The sequence below is a fragment of the Epinephelus fuscoguttatus genome, linkage group LG4 (assembly GCF_011397635.1).
Source record: "Epinephelus fuscoguttatus linkage group LG4, E.fuscoguttatus.final_Chr_v1".
NCBI classification, from domain to species: Eukaryota; Metazoa; Chordata; class Actinopteri; order Perciformes; family Serranidae; genus Epinephelus; species Epinephelus fuscoguttatus.
In genome coordinates, this window is record NC_064755.1 from 36,710,241 (window position 1) to 36,733,239 (window position 22,999).

General features: G+C 39.4%; 1 protein-coding gene across 1 annotated transcript; it reads left to right on the forward strand.

Annotated features, from left to right (window-relative positions):
* Nucleotides 1-1,461: 1,461 nt before the first annotated feature.
* Nucleotides 1,462-20,243, forward strand: LOC125887472 (forkhead box protein P2-like). Its single transcript, XM_049574321.1, has 16 exons — nt 1,462-1,525; nt 2,150-2,318; nt 5,233-5,337; nt 8,173-8,259; nt 8,714-8,822; nt 9,445-9,622; nt 10,059-10,163; nt 11,882-11,969; nt 12,278-12,415; nt 13,180-13,363; nt 13,473-13,543; nt 14,971-15,072; nt 15,181-15,302; nt 17,563-17,632; nt 17,741-17,871; nt 19,174-20,243. Exons 2-16 carry the CDS (start codon nt 2,163-2,165, stop codon nt 19,295-19,297), a joined length of 1,770 nt encoding a protein of 589 aa, XP_049430278.1. The 5' UTR covers nt 1,462-1,525; nt 2,150-2,162; the 3' UTR covers nt 19,298-20,243.
* The last annotated feature ends 2,756 nt before the right edge of the window (nt 20,244-22,999 follow it).

The window sequence follows — 22,999 nt, forward strand, 5'->3', positions numbered from 1 at the left end:
ATTACAATAAGCCAGTTATCTAAACAGCATTTGTATAGGAATGATTCTGTCCCAAGCTTTTTGATCCATATCAGCAGTTGATCACTATAAGCAGGCTCCACTGCCAATAAAAACTGGAGGGCAGGTAAATACTAATCCAGTAGGTGGCAGAAAGTTACCTTGGTAATATCGACAATTCAATCATTAATTGCTCCGTCCTGCTTTGACATGTTTTGAGGTGAGATTTGGCCTCTCTGCTCTGCTATCACTCATAGAAATGCATCATATATAAATGTGCAGCAATAATCTACATTTATATGGTGTAAACAGCTTCATCTTGTTGTGTAGATTTATAGCTATGCCCATGACAAGGGATAAACATGTAACATTGTGTGTGTGTGTGTGTGTAAAAATATTAAAGAATGTATTCAGGGTCTTTGTTCTTTACCTTGATATCCCTCTCGTCTCACCAAAGTAGAATAGCTCCTGATGTTACAACAGCCTGGCCTCTGGTCTTCATCATCCTCCTTTATTATTCACTTGCAGTCTGTAAAACAAATTTGGCAATAAAGTGCTGACATTACAAAAAACACTGAAGGGGTGTGATAAAGGTGCTTTAAAGTAGAGAAGCAGGAAAAAGGAGAGGAAAGGAAAGGAAAGGAAAGGAAAGGACACAAATGTTGAACAAAAATGCTTAAAAACATGCAGACATGACTGTGCAGAAATGTCCTCCACAAAGTTTAGAGTCACTTCGGATATTGTTTTCCAGTGTAGCTGTGTTGATGTTTTACACTCTAGGGTACACTGCATTTATCAACAGCCAAAATTAAAAACCCTTTTATTTGTTTTTTTAACAGATGCACTGATATGCTATTCGAACAAAAGTGCCGACAATACTGTAAATAGCTCTTTGATAACAGTTTGACAGTTGTGTAGCTGCAGAGCTCTTTTTGTTGATGATACTGCATATCTAAATAAAGTCACAGACAACTATACTTGTCTTTTCTCAAAGCGGAGTCTTTGTTTTAATCATGAAAGACAATAAATTATGCTTGTTTTGAGGCATTTTTTTTTTCATTGGGTTGTGTATGTCTATGAATATCAACAAAGAAAAACAGCGCCTGCAAAAATTGATTCACACTGCAAAATATATGATGGAAAAGCACATGCACTATGTCACACATTATATTTTGTGATATGATTGTAATGTAGATGTAATATTTATTGACTAATGTAAAATGTAGAGGACTTCTTTTTTCACAAATGCTGAAGAGAAATCATCACTACAAATGTGGAGACACTCACCAGGTAAGCACTGTTAGAGTAAACATGATCTGTAGCTCCAGCTGATTTTCCTTTTCCTCACATGCCAGCAATCAACTGCTGTTCTCACTGTCTAAACCACTGGCTGACACTGGGACTCCTCCCCCTCAGGTAGACACACAACTCTATCAGTTCTCTCCCATCCTCACTCCAAACTGCATGACTTCAAGTCTGAGACATCAACTCTGCCTGGCTGCTCCGAATTCGACTATTCACCTTAACGGTATGTAGCTTTAATACAATTCTTACAGACACGGAGGTGTCAGGGAGCTTTGATCTGACTTTACTTCTTGTATATTTTAGGAGTTATATGTAAAGTTAAACTCCTGTTTGTGCTCAGTTGTAGAGGTAATAGGTTGTATTTTACAGCTAGTTTCTTCTTCATGCACTGCAGGGATAAGTTTGAATGTACTAAAAAGTTGGATTTGAAAAACTTTATGCAAGCTTTCCTGGATCTTCATGCCCTGCCAATAAGATACGGATACATTTACTGACTTAGTTCTGTGTCAGATAACAGGGATTTGAGCAGTGATAATCTGAGATTATAAAAGTGGTGCTGTGCAATAACTGTTACATGCATGTCTAATTGTCGATACCATGTAAAAAAAAAACTTAATATGTTACTTTGCTGAAGGGATTTTTGTGCATGAGGGTGTGGATGATGTTAATGCCCAGAAATCCGGATTTTTTTTCTGTGTGAATTAAATATGCTGACATGCCTACTGTTTTTTTTCTTGCCATGTCTTTAACGCAAAGCCACACAAAGTCATAATTTAGCAATGAAGCTAAACTGTACCTACAGCGTTTGAGTGTTTTATCTCATTTAGTGTTGCCTGCTTTCTTTTAGGACCTGAGCTGGGATGCCTGAGTCTCCTCTCAGTCCCACAGCAGCCCGTCAAACCCCAGCCAGCAGCCTCCTCAGCCACACAGACGTTGGTGCAGGAGGGAGAGTAGCTAATGGGGACTCCTGCAGTGGAGTGAGTGGTGAAAACTGGCAGAATCTCCACCATAAACAGGTATCTTCATCCTCCTCAATATCCCCCTCGTCCTCCTCTTCTTCTGCTGTCTCTTCTTCCTCCTCTTCATAAGAACAGTCTTAGCAAACAGATGTCAGGAGAAATACCAGCTCCATATTGGACGTCCTCTGACAGGACACCAAAACCCGGTGACTGCAGCTCTGTTGACAGTGGCCTGGATTTCATATGAGATCTGATCCGGGTTGGGAGTTGACACGCAGAACTGTGTTTGTCCTTCATTATTAGTTTGTGAGCCAGAGCCAGGGAGGAATAATTGTCCACAGACCTAGGCCAAACAGATGCAAGTGAAAGGCAAATAAGCATGACCCAACATAATTTTATGGTTGTCTGTTGTGATTCCATCTCTGCGAATGTTAATCTAGGGGATCAATAAAACAACCAAGATAATGAACGTCTGGTCGCCACCATTTCCTCAGTTTGTTCTCTCGTTTTGTCAGTTTTGCTCTGCTCTGCTCTTTTCTCTTAATTCACTTTCTAAACCTGTGCAAGGCACCCAACATGTGACCCTACATTATTTTAACAATATTTTTGTTTTTCTGTTTGTAATCTTTAGCAAATATGACTATCGTGACAATGTCATAACGCCACTGCTGCAACATTGCCTGTCTGCCTGATTGATTCCAGTCTTCAAAACATAATAATGGCTTGTGATATAAAATGTTTTTCATCTGGCAAGCTGCAAATTTCACAAATGAAGATTATGTACAGTGAACACTAGTTTTCTCTCATGACAAAAATGAGGGACTTGCATCTGAAGTGCATTTCTTTTTCTCACTGTAGCATCCAATCCACACACCACACATGGTTACCCAGTGATTTCTAAAGCGTGATAATAAAGCCAGCTGTATGTCAGTGTCTTCTTTTAAACTACATACACAAGTGTGACATTAGGGCTGCAGTTGTTTCCATCATCAATTAATCTACCCAAGTATTTTTTTACCATTAACTTTTTTATTAATACACTGTCAGAAAATCAAGATTTCCCAGATGCCAGAGTGAGCTTTTTAATGTGCTTGTTTTGCCTGACAAATGTTGGAGAATTTAAGGGGCATGTGGTGGAGTACGGACATTATAACCTGTACATTTTTACACACATAGGTGATTTTTATTAGACACACTAGGTTTATTGGCTGGTGCATCCACTGTAAGTACCAGCCGCGACAACATCAAGACAGCTGGGATTGTTTTGCCTCTGTAAATCTGTGTGTGCCTGTCATCATGGCACAATGTGGTCCCGGTGACACCTATTGTAGTGAGAACTACCACAGAGAAAGTTTCAAGTATTTGCCATGTGTTTATATGTCTGCCTGCCTGTCTTTGCCTCTGTATGTGAACAATTTTTTTTTCACTGCCTGAATGTCACTGCAAGATGCAGTAACAAAACTTTGCAGGTGTGTAGTGAGATCAAAATTAAAGCAGAGTTCGTTTGTTGTAAGCTGCAGAACGCAGTATTTTTATGATCAATCAATTAATTATTCAGCACTTAACTGTCAGAAAATCACAGTTTCCAGATCCCAAGGTGACCTCTTTAAACTGCTTGTTCTGTATCACTTAAATAGTTGGAGAATTTCAGAGGTAGCTATATGGTTGGATAAGGGCATCAAGTTGAGTTGGGGTACCCTCCCTGTGCATTTTTACCCACAGAGGTGATTCTTATAAGACACACTAGGATTACTGGCTGGTGCATCCAATGTAATGTTAATGTGTTAGGTGTTAAGAGTTTAGTTAGCTCAGATGAGAGCAGTAAGTTTTGTAAATTTTGGCAAAGCCTTTAAAGAACTTATTTTTGTGTGTTTAAATACTGTAAACAGTTACATAATTGCTGCACATTTTCTGCTTATTCCAACATTACTTTGTCTGCCCTATTCATTTGTTCTAATGTGTTATTGTCTCTGGTTTAGTCCAAAACAGACATTCAATTTGAACAGATGTAAGATTAAAAAAGCAAATCCCAACATTTACGAGGCTCTAAATGCCTAAAAACTTGTCTTAAAGACTTAAAAATTGTCACTTAAACAACCAGTTGATAAATAACACCAAATAATACATGCCAACAAGCAATGCAGATCATGATACCTGCCGAGCCAAAGTGTAAATTCGTCATCTGATTTCCACAGTTTTGAACTTTCTACTTATCTTATCAGTCTGGTTGAATCACAGGAGGTATTATCTCAAAGGACTGACGACAACAATGACAAACTTAAGGTCCCTAATGTGTTCCTTTTTCATTACATCCTGCAAGCCGCTAAGATATTACTCCAATATAGACACTGGGCTTCTCTGAAACCTATGAAGAACATCCGTCACAACCCTTACACGTCTGTGTACAGCAACTGACATTTTAAACGTAGAACAAAAGATATATTGTTTAAACAATAAACTATATTTTCCCCAACAATCAACTGGCAGCACCAGCATATTGTTTTTGCATTGTTTGTAATACAGCATGTTGAATTTGTACATTGCTTTTGTTGTTCCGTAATGCATTCATGGCAATTGCTGTTGTCTGTGTTTGAATACAAAAGGAGACAAACACTGTGTTATTTGTCACACAATCAGTAACAGTGCAGATCAGTTATTATTCAGTGAGTGTTTGCCTTGATTAATACCCATACACTTCTATTAGGAGTCACAACAAGCATGTAATTGTGTTGCTAATTAACTGGTCATTCCATCTCCCATCTCATTTAGGGTCAATGACACAATCCGGCATGATGATGTTCACAAAAGGTTGACAGTGCTGTTTTGTAATTGGATTGGAAAGATTTCCAATTCAATGGTTATTACTGTTTAACACCTGACACTTGCCTTCTGTCTTACTCACTCGTCCTTCTGCCTTCGTTGTGTAGACTGTTGTCCTCTATCATTTTATCCTTTCTCCTTTTTCTTGCAGGTGTTTCTGGCCATGATGGCTCCTCAGCAGATGCAGCAGCTCCTGTCCCCAAACCAGCTGCAGGCCCTGATCCACCAGAAGCAACAAGCCCTTCTGCTTCAGCAGGTATTTATACAACACTTATACTAATATAGGCACTACTACTACTACTACTACTACTAATAATAATAAATGTATTTATAGAGCACTTTACATTAAAGTGCTGTACAGGTGAATTTAGTAAAAACATGCACTGGTAAAAACACAAACACAATTTAAAACAGGACACCATAAAAAAAAAAAATAAAATAAAAAAAAAGCAAGCTACCTAAGACTCAATACACAGCAATAAACAAGTTGGTCTTAAGCTTTGCTTTAAAGACCTCAATCAAGCAAGCCTGTTTAATTTCAAGAGGCAGGTTGTTCTATAGTGTCGGTGTCAGTAAGAAAAAGCCCGCTCACCGAAGGTCTTCTTTTTGACCTTTGGGACGCACAGACGACCACTACCCTGAGAGCGAAGAGACTGTGTGGGCAAATAAAAATGAGTTCTGTTCTGTCAGGTAAGAAGGTGCCAGACCATTTAAAATTTTATATGTCAATAACAGCACCTTAAAATCAGCTCTAACCTGGACAGGTAGCCAATGAAGAGACGCCAACATGGGAGTTATATGGTCATATCTAGATGATCCAGTCAAAATACGAGCTGCCGCATTCTGCACCATCTGTAGATCATAAAAACTATTCTTAGGCAACCCTGATAAATAACATTACAATAATCCAGCCTACATGTCACAAAAGCATGGATAGGGGTCTCAGCATCTTTCAGTGAGAGGACAGATCTAACTTTCACAATTTTTCTGAGGTGAAAAAGGCTACCTGTCACCTGCTTTACATGCAGGTCAAATGAAAGGGTCTGATCAAAGACCACACCAAGATTCTTTACCCTGTCCTTGCAATGAATGACGCAATCATCAAGAGACAGAGTAAAGTCATCAAACTGGTGGCTTAATTTTGCTGGACGAATAGCTAACATCTCAGTCTTAGCTGGGTTAAGTAGCAGAAAGCTAGTTGATAGCCAGGTCCTCACAGCAGCCAAACAGGATGTAAGTTTGTCCGAATCAGACCCATTCCCTGCAACAACAGGCATAAATTTGCAGGTCATCGGCGTAGCAATGAAACCGAATCCCAAAAGAGCGCATGATCTGACCTAGTGGTGCCAAGTACAGTGAAAACAACAGTGGACCTAGGACGGAGCCCTGAGGGACTCTGTGTCTAACAGGACAAGAATCAGAAGACATGTTATTGTAAAAAACACATTGAGATCTTTCTGACAGGTAAGATCTTAACCATTTGAGCACCTGACCTGAGATGCCAAAATAATTTTCAAGTCTGTCCAAAAGTATACAATGATCCACTGTGTTGAATGCAGTGCTGAGGTCCAACATCAAGAGAACAGATGTTGAGTCTGAGTCTATGGCTAGTAATAGGTCATTTACAACTCTTGTAAGTGCTGTTTCTGTAGAATGATTTGGGTGGAAAGCAGACTATAGTGGCTCAAATAAATCATTTAGTGACAGAAATTTTAAAAGTTGGATTGAGACCACTTGTTCAAAGATTTTTGATAAAAAGGCCAAATTCAACACAGGCCTGTAGTTTACCAGAGAGTCTGGATCTAAATTTGTTTTTTTTCAATAAGGGTTTAACCACAGCAGTCTTAAAACATACTGGAAAGACCCCACAGAAGAGCAAAAAATTAAGGATAGCTAAAACATAGAATCCTAATGTTGACCATAGCCCCATTAACAGCCCATGCTGGCAAAGAGTCCAAAGAGCAGGTAGTACTTCGCGCAGCCATAACAACCTTAGTGAGATCAGCCAAAGAGATAGACTCAAACTCAAAAAAACCCTTCTCCTACAAAACTAGGCATAGTAGCTATCAAGGTAAGATAATAAATTAGCTCTAGCTTGTAAGCTAGCTAGTTTGTCTTAGCTTTCAGATTAGCTTATATTAGCTAATAAATTAGCTTGGTTTGCTAAGCTAAAGTAATTGGTCAGTTATGGTAAGCTAATTTTCGGCTAAGACAAAAGAGCTCATTTAATAAAACGCTACTGAGATAACTTATAGCTAAACTGGTCTGCTAAGGTAAACTAAGTTCAGTTCAAATAGGCTAATTGTATGCTAGGACAACTAGCTAGCTAACACAAACATACAAAGATGTCAGGGGAGAATCTGCTAATTTTAGCCAGCTAAATTATAGCTAATCTAGTCAAAGTCTAGAGCAAAATTTTCCCACAAAAAAACCCCTCATCAACTTAGTTTCATGTTACTTTGGTGATGTATTTTAAAAATTAGCTAGTTAGCCTAGTTAGCATTAACCTTTCAAAGATAACTACCTTACACGAGCAAAGAACTTGGATTGGTACTAGCCTAAGCTAATTTGTTTGATAGTCTTCCTGGGCAAACTGCTCTGCTAAAGTAAAAAAAAAAAAAAAGTATACAATACAGTGGTCAATATAAAGTTAAAGCCAGTTGCTTAGCCTACCTGACCAGGTATGTTCAACCACAGGTTTGACGTTTGTTAAATAGTAATATTAATAAAGGTCGTACTCCATTTCGCTTCACTAGTTCCAGGGCTCTGCTTTCGTATTATTTCTGCCTCCGCAAAACTCCTAACTACCCTTGACTGAATTAAGTGTTAATAAACAAAACCCTCTTGTCATTCTTGCCAATTTTCTCGTAACTAAGAAATGTGTCAAAATTGTGCCTCACACCTCACATTGGCTCATTCTTTGTCATGATAGTTGTCAGTAAAATACATCTATGTCAAACCTCAATGAATCCAGAAATATTTTGTGTTGGTAATTTGTAATTCAAGATTTTAATATATTCTACTTATTTTACTGCAATATTTTTGAGTGCGTTAATGTCTATATAATAATGGTGCTTTACTATTTTCCTAGCAACATCTGAAAGAGTTTTACAAGAAGCAACAACAACAGATTCACCTGCAGCTGCTTCAACAAAAGCCCAGCAAGAAAGTTAAAGAGGTCAGTAGTTATTTGTGGTCTGTTTTTGAAATTCTATTTATTATTTCTCTAAGAGTGGTTTTGCACCGTCGTCTATGTACACATTTTGGCATAAAAAATCTTTTAAGTGAGATTAATTAAATGTAACGGATTAAAAAAAATACTGGTGCAAGTTAAGTGACACAAATGATGAAAATATTGCTAATATGATGGATGGCAGAGGGTAGGAGATCCAACAAAAATATCCAGTGAAAAGAGAACATGTCTGTGTGCTTTGTCACTTGCGTTAAGGATTTGAGAACAATATTTTCTGGCCCAAGTGTAGTAGTTGTTGAAGGACGCCTTTAGCAATGCAGTATATGCCACTGATTTTATCTCAGGATCAATACCTGGACAACTACAAGCAAGTGTGAGCAGAGCTTCACATGAATGCTACCTCACATTTCTGTGAAAATTCTCTCTCTCCTTCCTCCAGCTCCCTGCACAGCAGCTTGTGTTCCAGCAGCTCCTCCAGCTCCAGCAGCAACAGCAGCAGCTCCTCCGGGTGCAGAGACCGGTCCTGTCCTCTCCTGCCCCCTCTCCAGGTCATTATGTTTCATCTCCCTCAGTAGCAGTGTCTGTTGAAAGCTGTTTCATTTCCAACTTTATATTCCAATTTTCTATAGTAAGATTACTTTAGCATGTTGTATCATATCACAAGGTCACATAAGCAGACAAACACTGACAAGCATCTGATACAGTTTTGTCACCAAGACCTCCACACAGGGAGATTTGTTTCTAGTTGATTTTATGTTCTGTTACATAACCACACTGAGTTTAAAATAAACAATGATGAAAGTGAAACTTAAAAGTAGAAAATTCATCCTTAGTAATAATTTTGGCTGTGATAATTATTTCTGGATTACTGTGAAGAGGTGACACAAGGTCATGAGAGAGAGTTGCTCTCCTTGTTTCTTTGAGGTGGGAATAAGTAAAGACTGTCACTGCAGAGCACAGATTTAAAAGGTGCAGATGTAATCAGCAGAAAAAACCAAACCATAACTATTAAGTAAACATAAATCGGGAAAAAAGTCAGCTGTCTGTAATATATTACGCACAGATAATAAGCCCCCTTTCTTTTTGCAGTTTCCTTAACAAGCATGTAAAAGAAAATATTCAGATTTAGAAATTTACAACATGCTGTATCTATCTTTCTTTATGTTGTAGCTGGTTTGAGCCCTGCCGAGATGCAGCAGGTATGGAAAGAGCTCGCAAACGGACTAACTGAAGATAAAACAACGTTGAAGGGCAATCAGGACTCCTCTGCCAACAACATTATGTCAACAAAAGTCACAGGGAGGCAGAGCAGTGACCAGCAGTCTCCTTCTCCTCGCAGGGCAGAATGGTACGATCTGTCTGTTCATGCTGTAAACTGATTGTGAGAACTGATACTGCTTCTTTCTAAACATCAAAGACTCGTCATCTGTAGACATTTTCTTTCTCTCAAGGTACGGGTGAGGAGCTGTTTTGCTTTCACAGCGAGACTTCACTTTTAATTCCCCCTGGGATGATATATTTTGTCTTGTTTGTTTGCTTTGTGTTCCGCCACCTGAAGTGGTTCAGCAAAAAGAAAAAGTTTACATGACTACACGTCCCAAATCAAAAGTAAATAGTTTTCCATTTGTTTTTCAGTGCTCTCCTCCACCTCTCTCTGTCATTTTCTGCCACCTGAAAAGAAAAGAAAAACACGCTTGTATCTGTTTTATTGTTGCTTTGCTCCTGTTTTGATGCTGTTGTCTGCCTGCTGTGGTTTTTTAATCATGGCAATACTTTCACTCCAGTGCTGTCAAAGCTGATCGCGCTGCCACACACACTCTCTACGGTCACGGTGTGTGTAATTGGCCTGGATGTGAGTCGGTGTGTGAAAACTTCAGCCAGTTCATCAAGTAGGTTTTAACTCCATCTTAATCAATTAACTCTTTGTCTCTTTGCACTTTTCTGATTATGATTTGAATAAGTTCTCCTGTGAAATATTTTCATTATCAAATACTCCAGGGAGCTTTGAAATGTTGGTAGTCTCAGTTTTGTCATTACATTTAGGTGACAGAGCTATGCATCCATTTTCCTGAGACATAATAACAGTTTGCAAGGTTACAACTGACATTCAAGGGAGACATAAATCACATATCTCCTTGCTCATTTTGTACAACATAAGAAAAATATGACCACTTATTTGTTAATGAAAATATAAAACATAGAAAGTAGTAAAGATAAAATGTATAACTGATAACACTTTTTAACTGAATTAGCAAGGTCAAAGTAATTCCCAGCTTCCACCTTTGTTTAGTGAGAAAAGAAGGTAACCCAAATGCCAGAAAAAATGTGGACATTGTACATTTCTGCAAATCCCAGATATGCTACATTTACATGTGTAGTGGATACGTTGAAACTTTATGTTTCAACAACACTGTGGTTAATGTGTGGTTACGTTTAGGCACAAAATAGTCTCTATATACAGACTCTACATTCAGTGAATGTAGAGTCTGTAGGCAAACCCTGAAGATCTTGCCTCTGGAAGAAGAGCGGAAGAGCCCTGGTTTCCGGTTGTAGGCTGTTTGTAGTCTGCGTGATATTGACCAATCACATTTGAGCCGGCTGCAGTTGTTGCCAGGTTAAACGGTCCGTGCTGTGAACTAACGAGGCAGAACATAATTGGCGTCTCTGCAAACTCTGAATCCATCGCAATGGTTCAGCATATTTACTTACATATAAACGGAAGTCGGAAACGGAAATTCGCCTCCTCCGCCCAAATCAAACTGGAATGCCAAAAAATAGGGGGTCTGCCCCCAGAGGCTGTATCACCGTCTGCCGGAAGTCAGACGCTGAATACAGCCGATGGGTTCCGAGAATGGGCACAAAACAACTTGGATATGGCTAATGATTAGGTTTTGGCTTCATTTATCCTGTTTGGGGGCACGATCCGCTCTGGAAAAGCAGTGATGTCTCAGTGAAAAACAATCGCTTTTCGTGGCACTATCCCCACTGGAAAAACAGCAGCAGGTCGCTACAAAACACCAAAGTTTGGTGGCTAAAAAAGCCACAGGAAACACACCTTAATCTTCATCTTCCGATGGCAGAGTCAGCTCATGTGCTACACCAGTTTAAATATGTGGATATGATGCGTATGAAACATGCAAATGTAACATATTTGTGGTTTGCAGAGAAAATCGTACTGAGAAGGAGTATTATTTTATCCAGATGGACAGAGGAGTATTTGAGACTGTGAAACATCTTTCACAAAAAGCTTAGGCTTATCTCAGTGACTTAAATGAACGAAAACAACAAAACAAACGTGTCAAAATATCCATAGAAACTACTGCAGCATAATCTGCTTATCTGCTGTAGATGCATATGTTGTGTGTTTCAAAAATTGTTCACTCTGCCAAGAAACAGGTTTAATTAATTAATTAATTAATTAATTAATTAATTTCTGCCCAAGTGTTTTCAATGAAGTTTCCATAAATGTTTCGATAGATTTTGACACAGTTTTGGGTCTCTGGGGAAGCCATTGTAGCTACTATCTTTGTAAGGTAGTAGAGTATTTGAAATTCAATAGACGGATATTCAGTGGAGTATACCTTTAATGCTCCTGTGTGTGTTTCAGGCATATAAGCAGTGAGCACACTCTGGATGACAGAAGTACAGCGCAGTGCAGAGTCCAGATGCAGGTGGTTCAGCAACTTGAGCTTCAGGTAGGAACAAGTCCTGCAAAGATGTCCGACAACAAAAGTTGGAACTGCTGCTTCGATGTGAGCTCTGAGTCCTGTGCATTATGGGTCAAACACAGAGTTTCCCCAAAATTTCTCCACCTAAACACTGTCTTGCTCATGGTTATTATTCATTCAGTTCTTTCAACACTGCCTTCCTCCTGATGTTTGACACTGCAAATAGAAATGTACTTTGCAAAATGTGTTTGGGTCACAGCACTCCATTTCAACAATGCTGTGTTTAGTGTGTGTCCACGCTGATGTCTTCCCTCTCCCCTCATCACCTCTAACAGCTCTGCAAAGAACGGGAGCGTCTGCGAGCAATGATGGCTCACCTGCATCTGCCATCTTTGGAGTCGCAGTCAATCTCTGCACCTGCGAGTCTTCAGTCCCCACAGTCTGATCCGGCTGTTGACCCACACGGTCTCCAGGTAGATAGTGTGCAGTAATAGCTGTGTGAACAACAGAGACGAAGCAAATGAGGTGTAAACTGTACGGCATTTTGGGGCTGTAAGCAAAAGTCAAAATGTGTGGTGGAGAGTGAAAATAACATGTGGCTCCAACCTCATCTTCTGTAGCACTGATGAAGATACCACCAGTGTGTTGAACTGGTGAACTTTTATAGTTGGATGAGTTGCAAAAATATGTTGGCATTTTCTAAGAAACAAAACATGGCTTAGGGGTACACCTGCAGAAGATGAGGGTCAGAAATATTTGAATCTGCTCAGAAAAATGATGGCAAATGTATTTCGTGGAAAAAGTTTCACCATTTTGCACCTTCTTACCATAACTCTCAAATGACTTTTCCTTTGTTGAGATCTCCGTACTGATTGAGTGTGACTCGCCGCATGATGTGAGTGCCTCTTTTCCTTTCGATGCCCAGCTGTTGGCACCAGATGGCTGCCGTTGTGTTTTCAGACAGCAGACATGCTCTCGTAACGTGGAAGCTAATCAGATGTTAATCTTGCAAATATTGCACCATAATCACAACACTCACCAAACAATTTCACCCTATAATTAACAATAATTGGCTTCCTTCTTCTTGCGATATTAGCGGAATCACCTCTGAGGAGGCGAATCCAATCGCTCTGTTACACTCTGTTAAAAATCTCCCGCTCTGTTTTGTTTCTCTGTCAGTCTTTCCATTTCACTCGTCCCTTTGTTAACTTGGATCATCTGCTTGTGTCGCTCTCAGCTCAGCTCAGTCGCCGCCGCCAACAACAACCTGAGCCCGTCAGACTCGCCCCAGGTGTCCCCACAACCTCTGATCCCTGTCAGCGTTCCATCCCAGGGTGGTGAAGGAGAGTCGCCCACTCATACACCATGTGCTGGGGCCATAAGACGTCGCCATCACCCTTTGGTCTACTCGCTGTCTTCAGGTAAACTAAACACTGTAGTCACTTTTATGTTCATACAAAAAATAAATGCTTCATAGCACAATTTCTACTCCATCTTTCAATTACTACTGTATGTTTTGTCTTGTTTCAGAAAATGAATATGAGCTTTACAAGAACACCGATATCAGACCACCTTTCACCTATGCAACACTGATAAGACAGGTACAGTCTATGACTTGGAGGAGAAGTGATTTCTGTCTTTACTTAAAGCTGGGGTAAGCAAACAGCAAATACCACACGCAAAATATGTACGTAGTGGAAGAAAAAGCATGAAAAGTAGCATGAAACAGTGTCAATGTCTAGTGTTACATATGTTGACGGCTCACCCTTTTTCCCCTTTAAGGGCAGTGGCCTTGTTAGTAACCTGAGAGGGTGTGACATGTGCTTTTTGTATGTGGAGGGAACCAGCTCTCTTGGGGTGTTATGGTGAAGACAGCGGGGGGCATAGAGTGATGACATCAGTAGAATTCAGTGTCTAGATGAGCTCAATCATTTACCATCATTGTTATATGGCAGTTGATCTTGTCCTCTGCTCGGAGGGTAAGGGGTTCCCAGATCTCATTGTCTCCCCAATATTCAGATATTTTAAGTTGCTGTACTTCTACTTTGAGTTAGCTGCTAACTGCTATCTGAATTTTAAATCTCTTGCTAGTGGGTTGTAGACATAACAAGTCGTCAGCCTCTCTTGCCGGCTTAAAGGCGAAACAACGCTGTCCCTCCGCTCCACAATCGTTTCTTTTGTACAGAACTGCAAGCCGACATAACGAGGCTCTAAATGGCTACATAATCTTAAACATAAGCTAGTATTGGTAGCCTTTTAGCAAACTACTAGCTACATTTTCTGTCCATCTCTTAAACGCTTTTCCAATACTGGCACGATTTATTTCATTTATGGTCAGATTCTCTTTTAGTCTCTGTTTATGATAAGTCTGTCTCCTTTTGTTTTGGTTGCTTTGTGGTGTAAGACAGGCAATAGCAACTTTCTCTGCAGGATTTTCCGCTATTGAATCGGGGTTTCACCATCTGAAGGCACGTGCACATGCATCTGCTTTTGTGTAACAGCCAGTAGCAGCACCCTCTTTCTGAAATGACCTGTGATTGGAATAGGTCTCCCGTCACATCCTAGATTTTGTAAAGCTTGTAAACAGAGCCAAGAGCAGGCGCAGAAATCTAGTTTTCTCTCACTCTGCTTGATTTACAATATGATCAGAGTTTAATATGGTCTATTCGGCCAGTGACGGAAAGAAAAAACAAATCTTTCCCCAGCTTTAACTTTAAACATTGTCCAGGTGTAGTATGTTTACATTATCTAAATCCCTTCAGAGACTAATTGCATAATTTGCAATTTAGATGAATCCAGATGTTTTCTCCTTTGAGATTCTTAATCACTGTTTTACTTTTTTAAAATATTGTTTTATTTCATTTATTTATATTTCTGCTGGGCCCTTTAATGTGAACAATATCATATAAGAGACCTTTCTTGCTGATAAACAACCTTTCTATGTTCACGTTACATACTGAATCACCTGTCAGGGCTTTAATTCGATCCTGTAATGTGCTACAGTTATTTATTTCCCCTCCATCTACAGGCTATTATGGAAACATCAGACATGCAACTAACACTCAACGAGATATACAACTGGTTCACACGGACGTTTGCTTATTTCAGGCGCAACGCTGCCACTTGGAAGGTATCGCACCTCGACATAATTAACTGTGTGATCCCAGTGTGTGTCATACCTGATTTATGCAGCATGCACTCAGTAATATCTTTTTCACTCTGATTTTCTCTGGATCAGAACGCAGTGCGCCACAACCTGAGCCTGCACAAGTGTTTTGTGCGTGTGGAGAATGTGAAAGGCGCAGTGTGGACGGTGGATGAGGTGGAGTACCAGAGGAGGAGATCCCAGAAGATCACAGGGTACAGTAGATGACTTCCTGTTTATCACAGCATCTGCATATATTTCAGGTCAAAATATAATGATACACAAGACATTTCTTTATTCATTCAAAACAATAATTTTATTAGCAAAAAGTACAGAAGCAAAGATACTTAAGGGTCTCCTGTCTAAGCTTCAATATTCATGTAGAAAAACTAAAAAATCTTTCTTCTGCTTAAGGTATCGCGTAATGTTTAGTGGTCCCGGCTATTTAACATGCTCATAAATCAGTGCAAATGGCTAATGGTGTGGCACAGCATAAATGCAGAATAAAAAAACAGACAATTTTCAATTTTTATATTTCCCCTTTAAAAAAATGTAATGCATTTTGAGACAATTTTTAGACCTTAAAGAGGACCTATTACACTTTCCTTATTTTCTGTCATATATACAATGTTGCAGTGATGGATGTTTAAGCAATATCACACAAGAGGGAATGATGTTGTACTGTATATCGTCACGGCTGTGATTCGGTCATAGGAAGACAATTAAGTAAAGTAACGGTTGTATTTATATTTATAACACCTGTGAGCGGAGTGATTTTACTGTTACATGTCCCAGTGATGTTGTACTCTATATCAGCACTCATGGGATGCCTCTTGTCCAATCAAATACTGTTGTATAATTGTGTTTAACGTGGCCAAAGTTTCAAATAATGAGGTAAACATATGTAAAAGTAAGACCTGTTGTCAAAAGTTGACGTCAGATTGCGACGAATTTCTCTTTATAGTCATCTGCTCCAGGTTCGCCACTGCAAGTGTTTTCATTACGTAGCCTACACTGCTACATGTAGATATATGCTAACTTCAGGGAAATATGTCTTATCGGTTGCTGATGTTACTATTTTATCCCTGATTGCGGATCATATTCCTGTTGGAACATGTCCAGTTGTGTTTTGAAGCCTTTATTGGTGGTTTTTCAAAGTAGAAAGTGCTGCTGTACTCTGTTGCAGTCATTCTCCAGCTGCAGTGAAGGTGCAGAGAAAAAGTAGGACAAAATTTGGAAAACCCGGAAACACTGACCAATCGGAGCTGACTGAGCTTTTTAGGGAGAGACACATAAAGAGACAGGCGCTAAACAGAGTCTCCTTAAGCGTGACTTTTAGTAGTTTGATCCATATTTTTGATGAGCATCCCTCGACAGAAATGATGCATTTTCAACAGGAGAAAGTTTTCCTCAACACTGTCCCACACTTGGAGAATTTTAATATGTCATGGACAATGGCATATTTTGTTGCGCAATGTGATTGGTAGTGTTACTAATGTCAGAACAAAAAAAATACTTTGCACATCTATTTCCAAACAAGTGTGTAGGAGAGGGACGAGAAGAGAAAAACTCCTGCAAACTTTATAATTTGCAAAAATATTGATATTAATGCTGTGATGTTTCTGTAACTAGGCCTTCATCGAGCATACCGAAATGTTGCAGCATTAAAATCAGTATTTTTGTAAGTAAGGGTGCAGGAGTTTTTCTACATGCATTACTGATGTCACCATGGCGATAGTAGTTTGCAGTCCACACTGCCTCTAACCTGCATTTGGCACCTCTGTCCACAGAAGCATCCATCTGCCTGCAGAGCTGAAGCAGTGACTGATCAAACTGCCTTCACCAGGCTGACTGACAGCAGATATTTACTAAACCAAAACACTTTTAGCACCACGGGACAAAATCAACAGTGTTCATTTTTATTGAGTCACTGATTTTATTTCCCAGCCCACCGTAGTGAGTGAGGGGAACCTGCCGCTCACAGACACTGGGAGCTGATCAATCAATGTAGATATGGTTAATAAGTTAAAACACACATATACAGCGGGATATATTTGTGTGATTTAAACAGCTGTCTGTGCAGATTACGCTTCACTAAACGCGAGAGAAGATGACTCAAAACCTTTCCCTGAACCATAAACTGAAAACGCTGTGCGACCATTTAATTTCTGTTGAGCCACACTCTTCAAACTCCTTATTTCATCCAAAGTAGTGCACTTGTTTGTTCCTTAACAACAGGCCTCTGTAAATGAATGATAAATATGGTTGGACTCATCCTGGTGACAGTTTCAAGGCTCTTTCCTGATTGTTGTTTGTGCGACTGAATTATTTGTCATCATAAATGACCTTGCCTCAAACTATTGCTGTTTACCATGTTGTGGCTTGTGAAATATACACAAGGTATTGATTTGCTTGTTATAAATTACACATGGATTGTGTCCATTTTGAAATTCTCTTACTTCTGTTATTCCACAGGAGTCCATCACTGCTGAAAAATGTGTCTTCCAACCTCGACTTTGGGACGGTTCTGAACACCAGCTTACAGGTGAGAGGATGTGTTAGTGTACACCTTTCAAGCCACTGCAGCACCAGCTTCTTGATTACAGGATCTGGTTGATGTCGCTGTTTGATTTCTGATCAATCTTCTTTGTAGACCGCACTGGCTGAGGCGTCACTGCCGGGATTCAAGAGGGAGTGTGTTAGCAGAAACTCCAGGAGTCAAATACAGGAGAGCAAAGCAACAAACAGCCACAACAAACAAAACTTCTCTCCAAGAGTCCAACAGTGAGTTTTGGTTATTGTGAACTCTAAAAATGTATTAAAGCTGGGGTAGGCAGGTTTACTTTGGTGTAATCGGGCAAGAATCCCGTAATAAACTTCGAGCATATTGTAATTCAAGTGGACTGAGAGAACAGGAGCCTTCTGCACCGCCTCTTGGCTCTGTTTTCAGGCTGTAGAAAATCTAAGCCACTAGAGAAGTCTTTGGCCGATCATGGGTCATTTCAGAGAGAGGGCGTTCCTATTGGCTGTTCTACAAATGCAGATGTCCATGCACGTCTCTGCGGTGAAAGCTTGATCCAATGTCGGAGAATCCTTCAGAGAGAGTTGCTATTCCAGCACCGGCAACAACTACCTACACTGCACAGCAACCCAGAAAAGGAAAACAAAGAGAAAATGTTGCTAATAAATTTTGCCTTCGGCTAACCGGAGCTAAACGCTCATGGCTGCGGCTTCAAGTTCACGTCTATGTAGCCATAGAATCTTGAATCACAGTTTGTCTTCTCAAAGGGCTTTGCAGCTGTGCACCTTTAGTCAGCAGCTGTAGCAAATGAAACCGAGCCAGTGCAAATCCCAGACCGTTCAAACTCTCTGCCAGATCAGCAGACTTTCTGTTGCTGCCATTACACAGGTTACCCCACCGTTGCCGTTGACCACCAGCTTGCTGTGATCCCTGGCGCTGGGGGTTTGCACTGGCTGAATTCAAGTTTCCACAGCCACTGACCAAAGGTCCGTCTCTCAAGCTGCTGCCTGCTCTCCTCCCAGGGAAGCAGTCCACAGCGATGGGGAGCCAGGCAGATGAACCATGGGGCGGCTAGCTGGCTAATTTTTGTCTCTCAACGACAAAAAATCCAAATAATTTCAAACTGCCGAGGGCTCAACTTCAATTTTTAGAAAACATTTGATTCTGTTTTCGCCGTGGCAGTTTTATTTATATGCGCAGCTGCGACAGAGATAGTCATTTGTTCTCTTATTTTAGCGGTGACATTACTGTTTCCTTTTTAACAGCCAATCAAAGTGCTTGAGGCAAAGTGCTGCACAAAGAAGACAAAGACTGATTGATTTTATAGTTTTTTTTAAGAAAAAGATGGTAAAAGGAGCATAAAGGGGCTGAGTGAATGAATGAATGTGCTGTACACAGTTCTACAATGAATAAGATTAAAGAAACGGAGGCATGTGAAACACTGGGTTACTGTCTGAAATGCCAGCATTGTTTTGGAGAAAAAATGCCTACCCCAGCTTTAAATGACTGACGTGCAGCAATAATTGATCCATGATTGAGCTGTCTTTGTTTTTCACCTCTTGTAGGTCTCTAGATCTGAATGACCAAGAATCTCTGCTGCCAACAGTTAAACCAGCCGGTCTGCAGCACGACATGACTGAAGACGACGATGATGACGACGGCGATGAGCATTTGTTTGACCTTGAATGACAAAAGAAAGGATTCAGACTGGATCGTTTGAGTTAAGTTAGCCTTTGTTGAACATTCAGAGATATAAACCCTACCACCTTCACTTCATTTTAATCGTCAGTGTGTTGTACCAGTCGGCCTGAAATTCTCACATAATACCATTAAGATTTTCCGAACTGTGGCTCATTACATAGTTCATATATTCATAGTTTCATACACAAGCAAACTGGTCTGATGTTGTTGCCTATTGATGACTACATGTCTGCAAAAGTGGACATTTTCCTTTGACTTTAGACCTTAAAGAAAGGAAAGTGAAATATAGTGACATCTATAGTTTTTGTGCTGGCCTATTATTTTATTATTTTCTGCTTTTCTGATCAGCCAGAGATTAAAAACAAACGAATAAATAAACAAATAGTTTAAAGATATGATAAAAAGCCTTACAGGTGCTCACATCTGAACTACACACATAAAAAATTTTTGATCTTGATCTTTGAATCCTACCCTTTTCATGTAAATGATTCCCTCCAAAGGCCAAAGTACAGGACTAGTTGTTATAATACTGTGTAGAGAACGACTGTTTGTCTGTTATTGTGATAGTTCAAAGAAATAACACAGGGTGAATGTGGATGTTACATTACAGCAAAGCCAGAGATGTTTTGCTGTGACTGTTTTCTGTTGATGACATATCTGAAAACATGGATTACAGTCTGTGCCGTGGCTTCTTTCTGTTGTCTCTGTACATTAAAACTACTTGTATGATGCACATCAGTTTACTGAAATGTGTTTTATCGATGTCACCGTCTGGTTTGTTTTCCTGTTCCTGTGTGTAACTTATGTATTTATTAACACTGTGTTTCCACGGAAATAAAGACCGTTACAAACATTTCACTTTTATAACAGTTGGAGTGTTTGCAATAGACGCTGTGCACATAATACTGTATTTATAAAAATGTGTTTGTCTGTAATTGTGTGTCCAAAGTGTCAGTTTTTAATGTAATAAATATATGTAAAACCTGATGATTGTTTGTGAGTTCATGTTTATTTAATCACCATCACACATTTGTGTTAAAAAAATCAGGTATTCAGACAATCATTTATATTTAATGTTACATGTTTGTTATTTGGTTGAGATGCGGTTTGTATATTTAATATCTAAGACTGTTGTTTATTTATCTGTATTTATGGTTGTAAATAAGTTTGGGATAGTATAGACAATTTTAAATGAGACATGAATACTGAGGAGGAGGTAGGATTATATAAGTGTACACTTCTTCCTGCTCCTTTTTGAGCATGTCTGTTCATGTTTTGCTTTTTTTTTTTTTTCATTTTGGTCAAAATAAATTAATTCATTCATACACTCATAACAGCACACGTATAAACTTAATACCACACGCTGTCACTAGAAAATAAATGTGAAATGTGTACATATTTTTGACTGAATATCAACAGCAAGAGCAGGGTTGTGTTTCTCTGGATTTTAGTTTGGCTAATTCTAATAAGAAATTTGAATTATTTAAATCAAACTAAACTATGATGACATAATTCAAAGTGATCTATTCACACGGATGCTTTGTGTAAATCAGATCCCTCACAATATTGCTGGAATTTACAATTATGAATTTAGCAGTGTGTGTTTTATGTAGTTGGTGTGCAAGCAGTAATTGTTAACTATCTGAACAAAGTAAAAATGGATGTAAGATTCTGCATGAATGAAAGTAATAAATAAAAATAATAAATATAAATTCCTACTGCAAGTAATGATGATTAACATTAAATTATTACATAAGCTGCAGATTGTTTTTTTTTTTTTCAAATATATCTTTAAAGCATTTTTGTTAATATTCATGGTTGTTTTGCTTTTGATGATCACTGAAAGATTTTGGTTACCCTCCTTTATCATACCATCATGTAAAATGCCATAATAACAATAGGGAAAATAAATAAATAAACAATGGCGTCACACCATGAAGTGAAGCTGTTACTGTAGACTTCACCACCAAATCCAGAACAAAGGCCTCAGATTCTCCAGCTCCCTGTTTTGACTAATGTCAGTAATTGTCTTTGCTGATAACGAGTTAGCTTTAAGTTTGCTGTTGCCTCCCAGAGCTTCCTTTGATTCGCTGTCAGCCTATTAGACGACATTTTCCTCTGGCTGCCTCTCCACTGCTGCGTTCACTGACTGAAAGTTAGCATGGTGCTCGACAACTTCAACAGCTTCACTTATGTGTTGCTTTGATGTGCCATATACTCACAATGAGGCGGGCGAGTCAACATGTTTTTCAGCGCAGCACTTTTGACAGCACTTAGTCAACAGCCGTGTAGAAAGGGGCTGGTCTCTGTTCATCTTCTCATCAGTGTGTAATGAAGATGCTGTCGCCCATGTGTCCAGTATCTCCATGAAATACTCATCTGTGGGAAAACATTTCCACATGCAGAGATTTCAGTGTCACTGACTGTAATTAATCACTCAGTAATGGTTTTATTTGGTTCTGGGAGGTTAAAATAAAAACTCGATTGGCTCACTATCACTCTATGCCCTCAAGTACATATTAAGATTAAAGGAATACTTCACCCACAAATTATCATTTGTATATTAATTACTCACCCCACTTTATGCTGAAGTCATGAGAGAAACTCAGATTTTTTTTGCATCCTTCCACTGTAAACAAAGAATCCAAAAACTTACAAAGTCCTTGATGTGTTGCAGTGAAAGGGGGCCACGTGTAACGACAGCAAAACTGTGTAAAAACACCTTTTTACAAACACTCACACAGCTGGTGCAGTATAAACCAAGTGTAATTTGTCCTGTTGTTATCAAACACATGCATTTACACTAAAACTTTACTATTTAAAATATGCAGGTCCATGCGTTCTACTTGCATGTGGTACTAACACCTTCTCATGTTGTTGTTTTGACAAATTTGTCCAAATTGACAAAGGCTAAAAATACATTTCCTGTTTATTTGCATTCTATTTTAGTTTTGTAATATTGTTTTCAGCCATTTCTGTTTTTTCTAAGGTCTAGTTTTTGTTTTTAAAATTTCAGTTAATTAAAAAAAATTGTTTACACCTAGTTTTAGTTAGCTATAACAACCTTGCAAGCGTGTGTTTGTTCTCTGCAGAGAACAAAAACACGCTTGCAGAGTTTTTGAGCAGAGTTCAAATGGACATGCTTGCACAGACGCACTGCTCCTCCCTGTGTGAGACTGTTAATGCGGAAGTGTTTTAAATCGCAAGGTTTTGGCGAGAATGCATGTGTTTGGGAAGTACTGAGCATCAACTGGATAAATGAGACTTGGATTACACTGCAGGAGTTGTGTGAGGCTTTTTAAGTTAAGTTAAGTTAGTCCCACTGATTGTCACACACCTGAGTATGTGAAATTTGTTCTTCGCGTTTGACCCGTCCCCTGAGGGAGCGGTGAGCAGCAGCGGTGCTGCGCTCAGGAATCATGTGGTGATCCAACCCCCCAATTCCAACCCCTGATGCTGAGTGCCAAGCAGGGAGGCAATGGGTCCCATTTTCTTCTTTGGTATGACGTGGCCGGGGATTGAACCCATGACCTCCCAGTCTCGGGGCGGACACTCTACCGCTAGGCCACTGAGCTGGTTTAATTGGAGGTTTGATGTAGTTTGCTGTTGTTAAACGCTGCCCCCTTTACTTTAATTCATCAAAAATTGTCTACATTTCCTTTGAGCTGAAAGGGGTCAGTTGAGGTGGTT

Bases quoted from the DNA above. Each gene is read 5' to 3' on its own strand.
- LOC125887472 (XM_049574321.1), top strand. From the start codon at position 2,163: ATGCCTGAGTCTCCTCTCAGTCCCACAGCAGCCCGTCAAACCCCAGCC. The intron at 12,416-13,179 runs GTAGATAGTGTG...TGTCGCTCTCAG, and splicing joins TTGACCCACACGGTCTCCAG to CTCAGCTCAGTCGCCGCCGC. The intron at 13,364-13,472 runs GTAAACTAAACA...GTCTTGTTTCAG, and splicing joins GGTCTACTCGCTGTCTTCAG to AAAATGAATATGAGCTTTAC.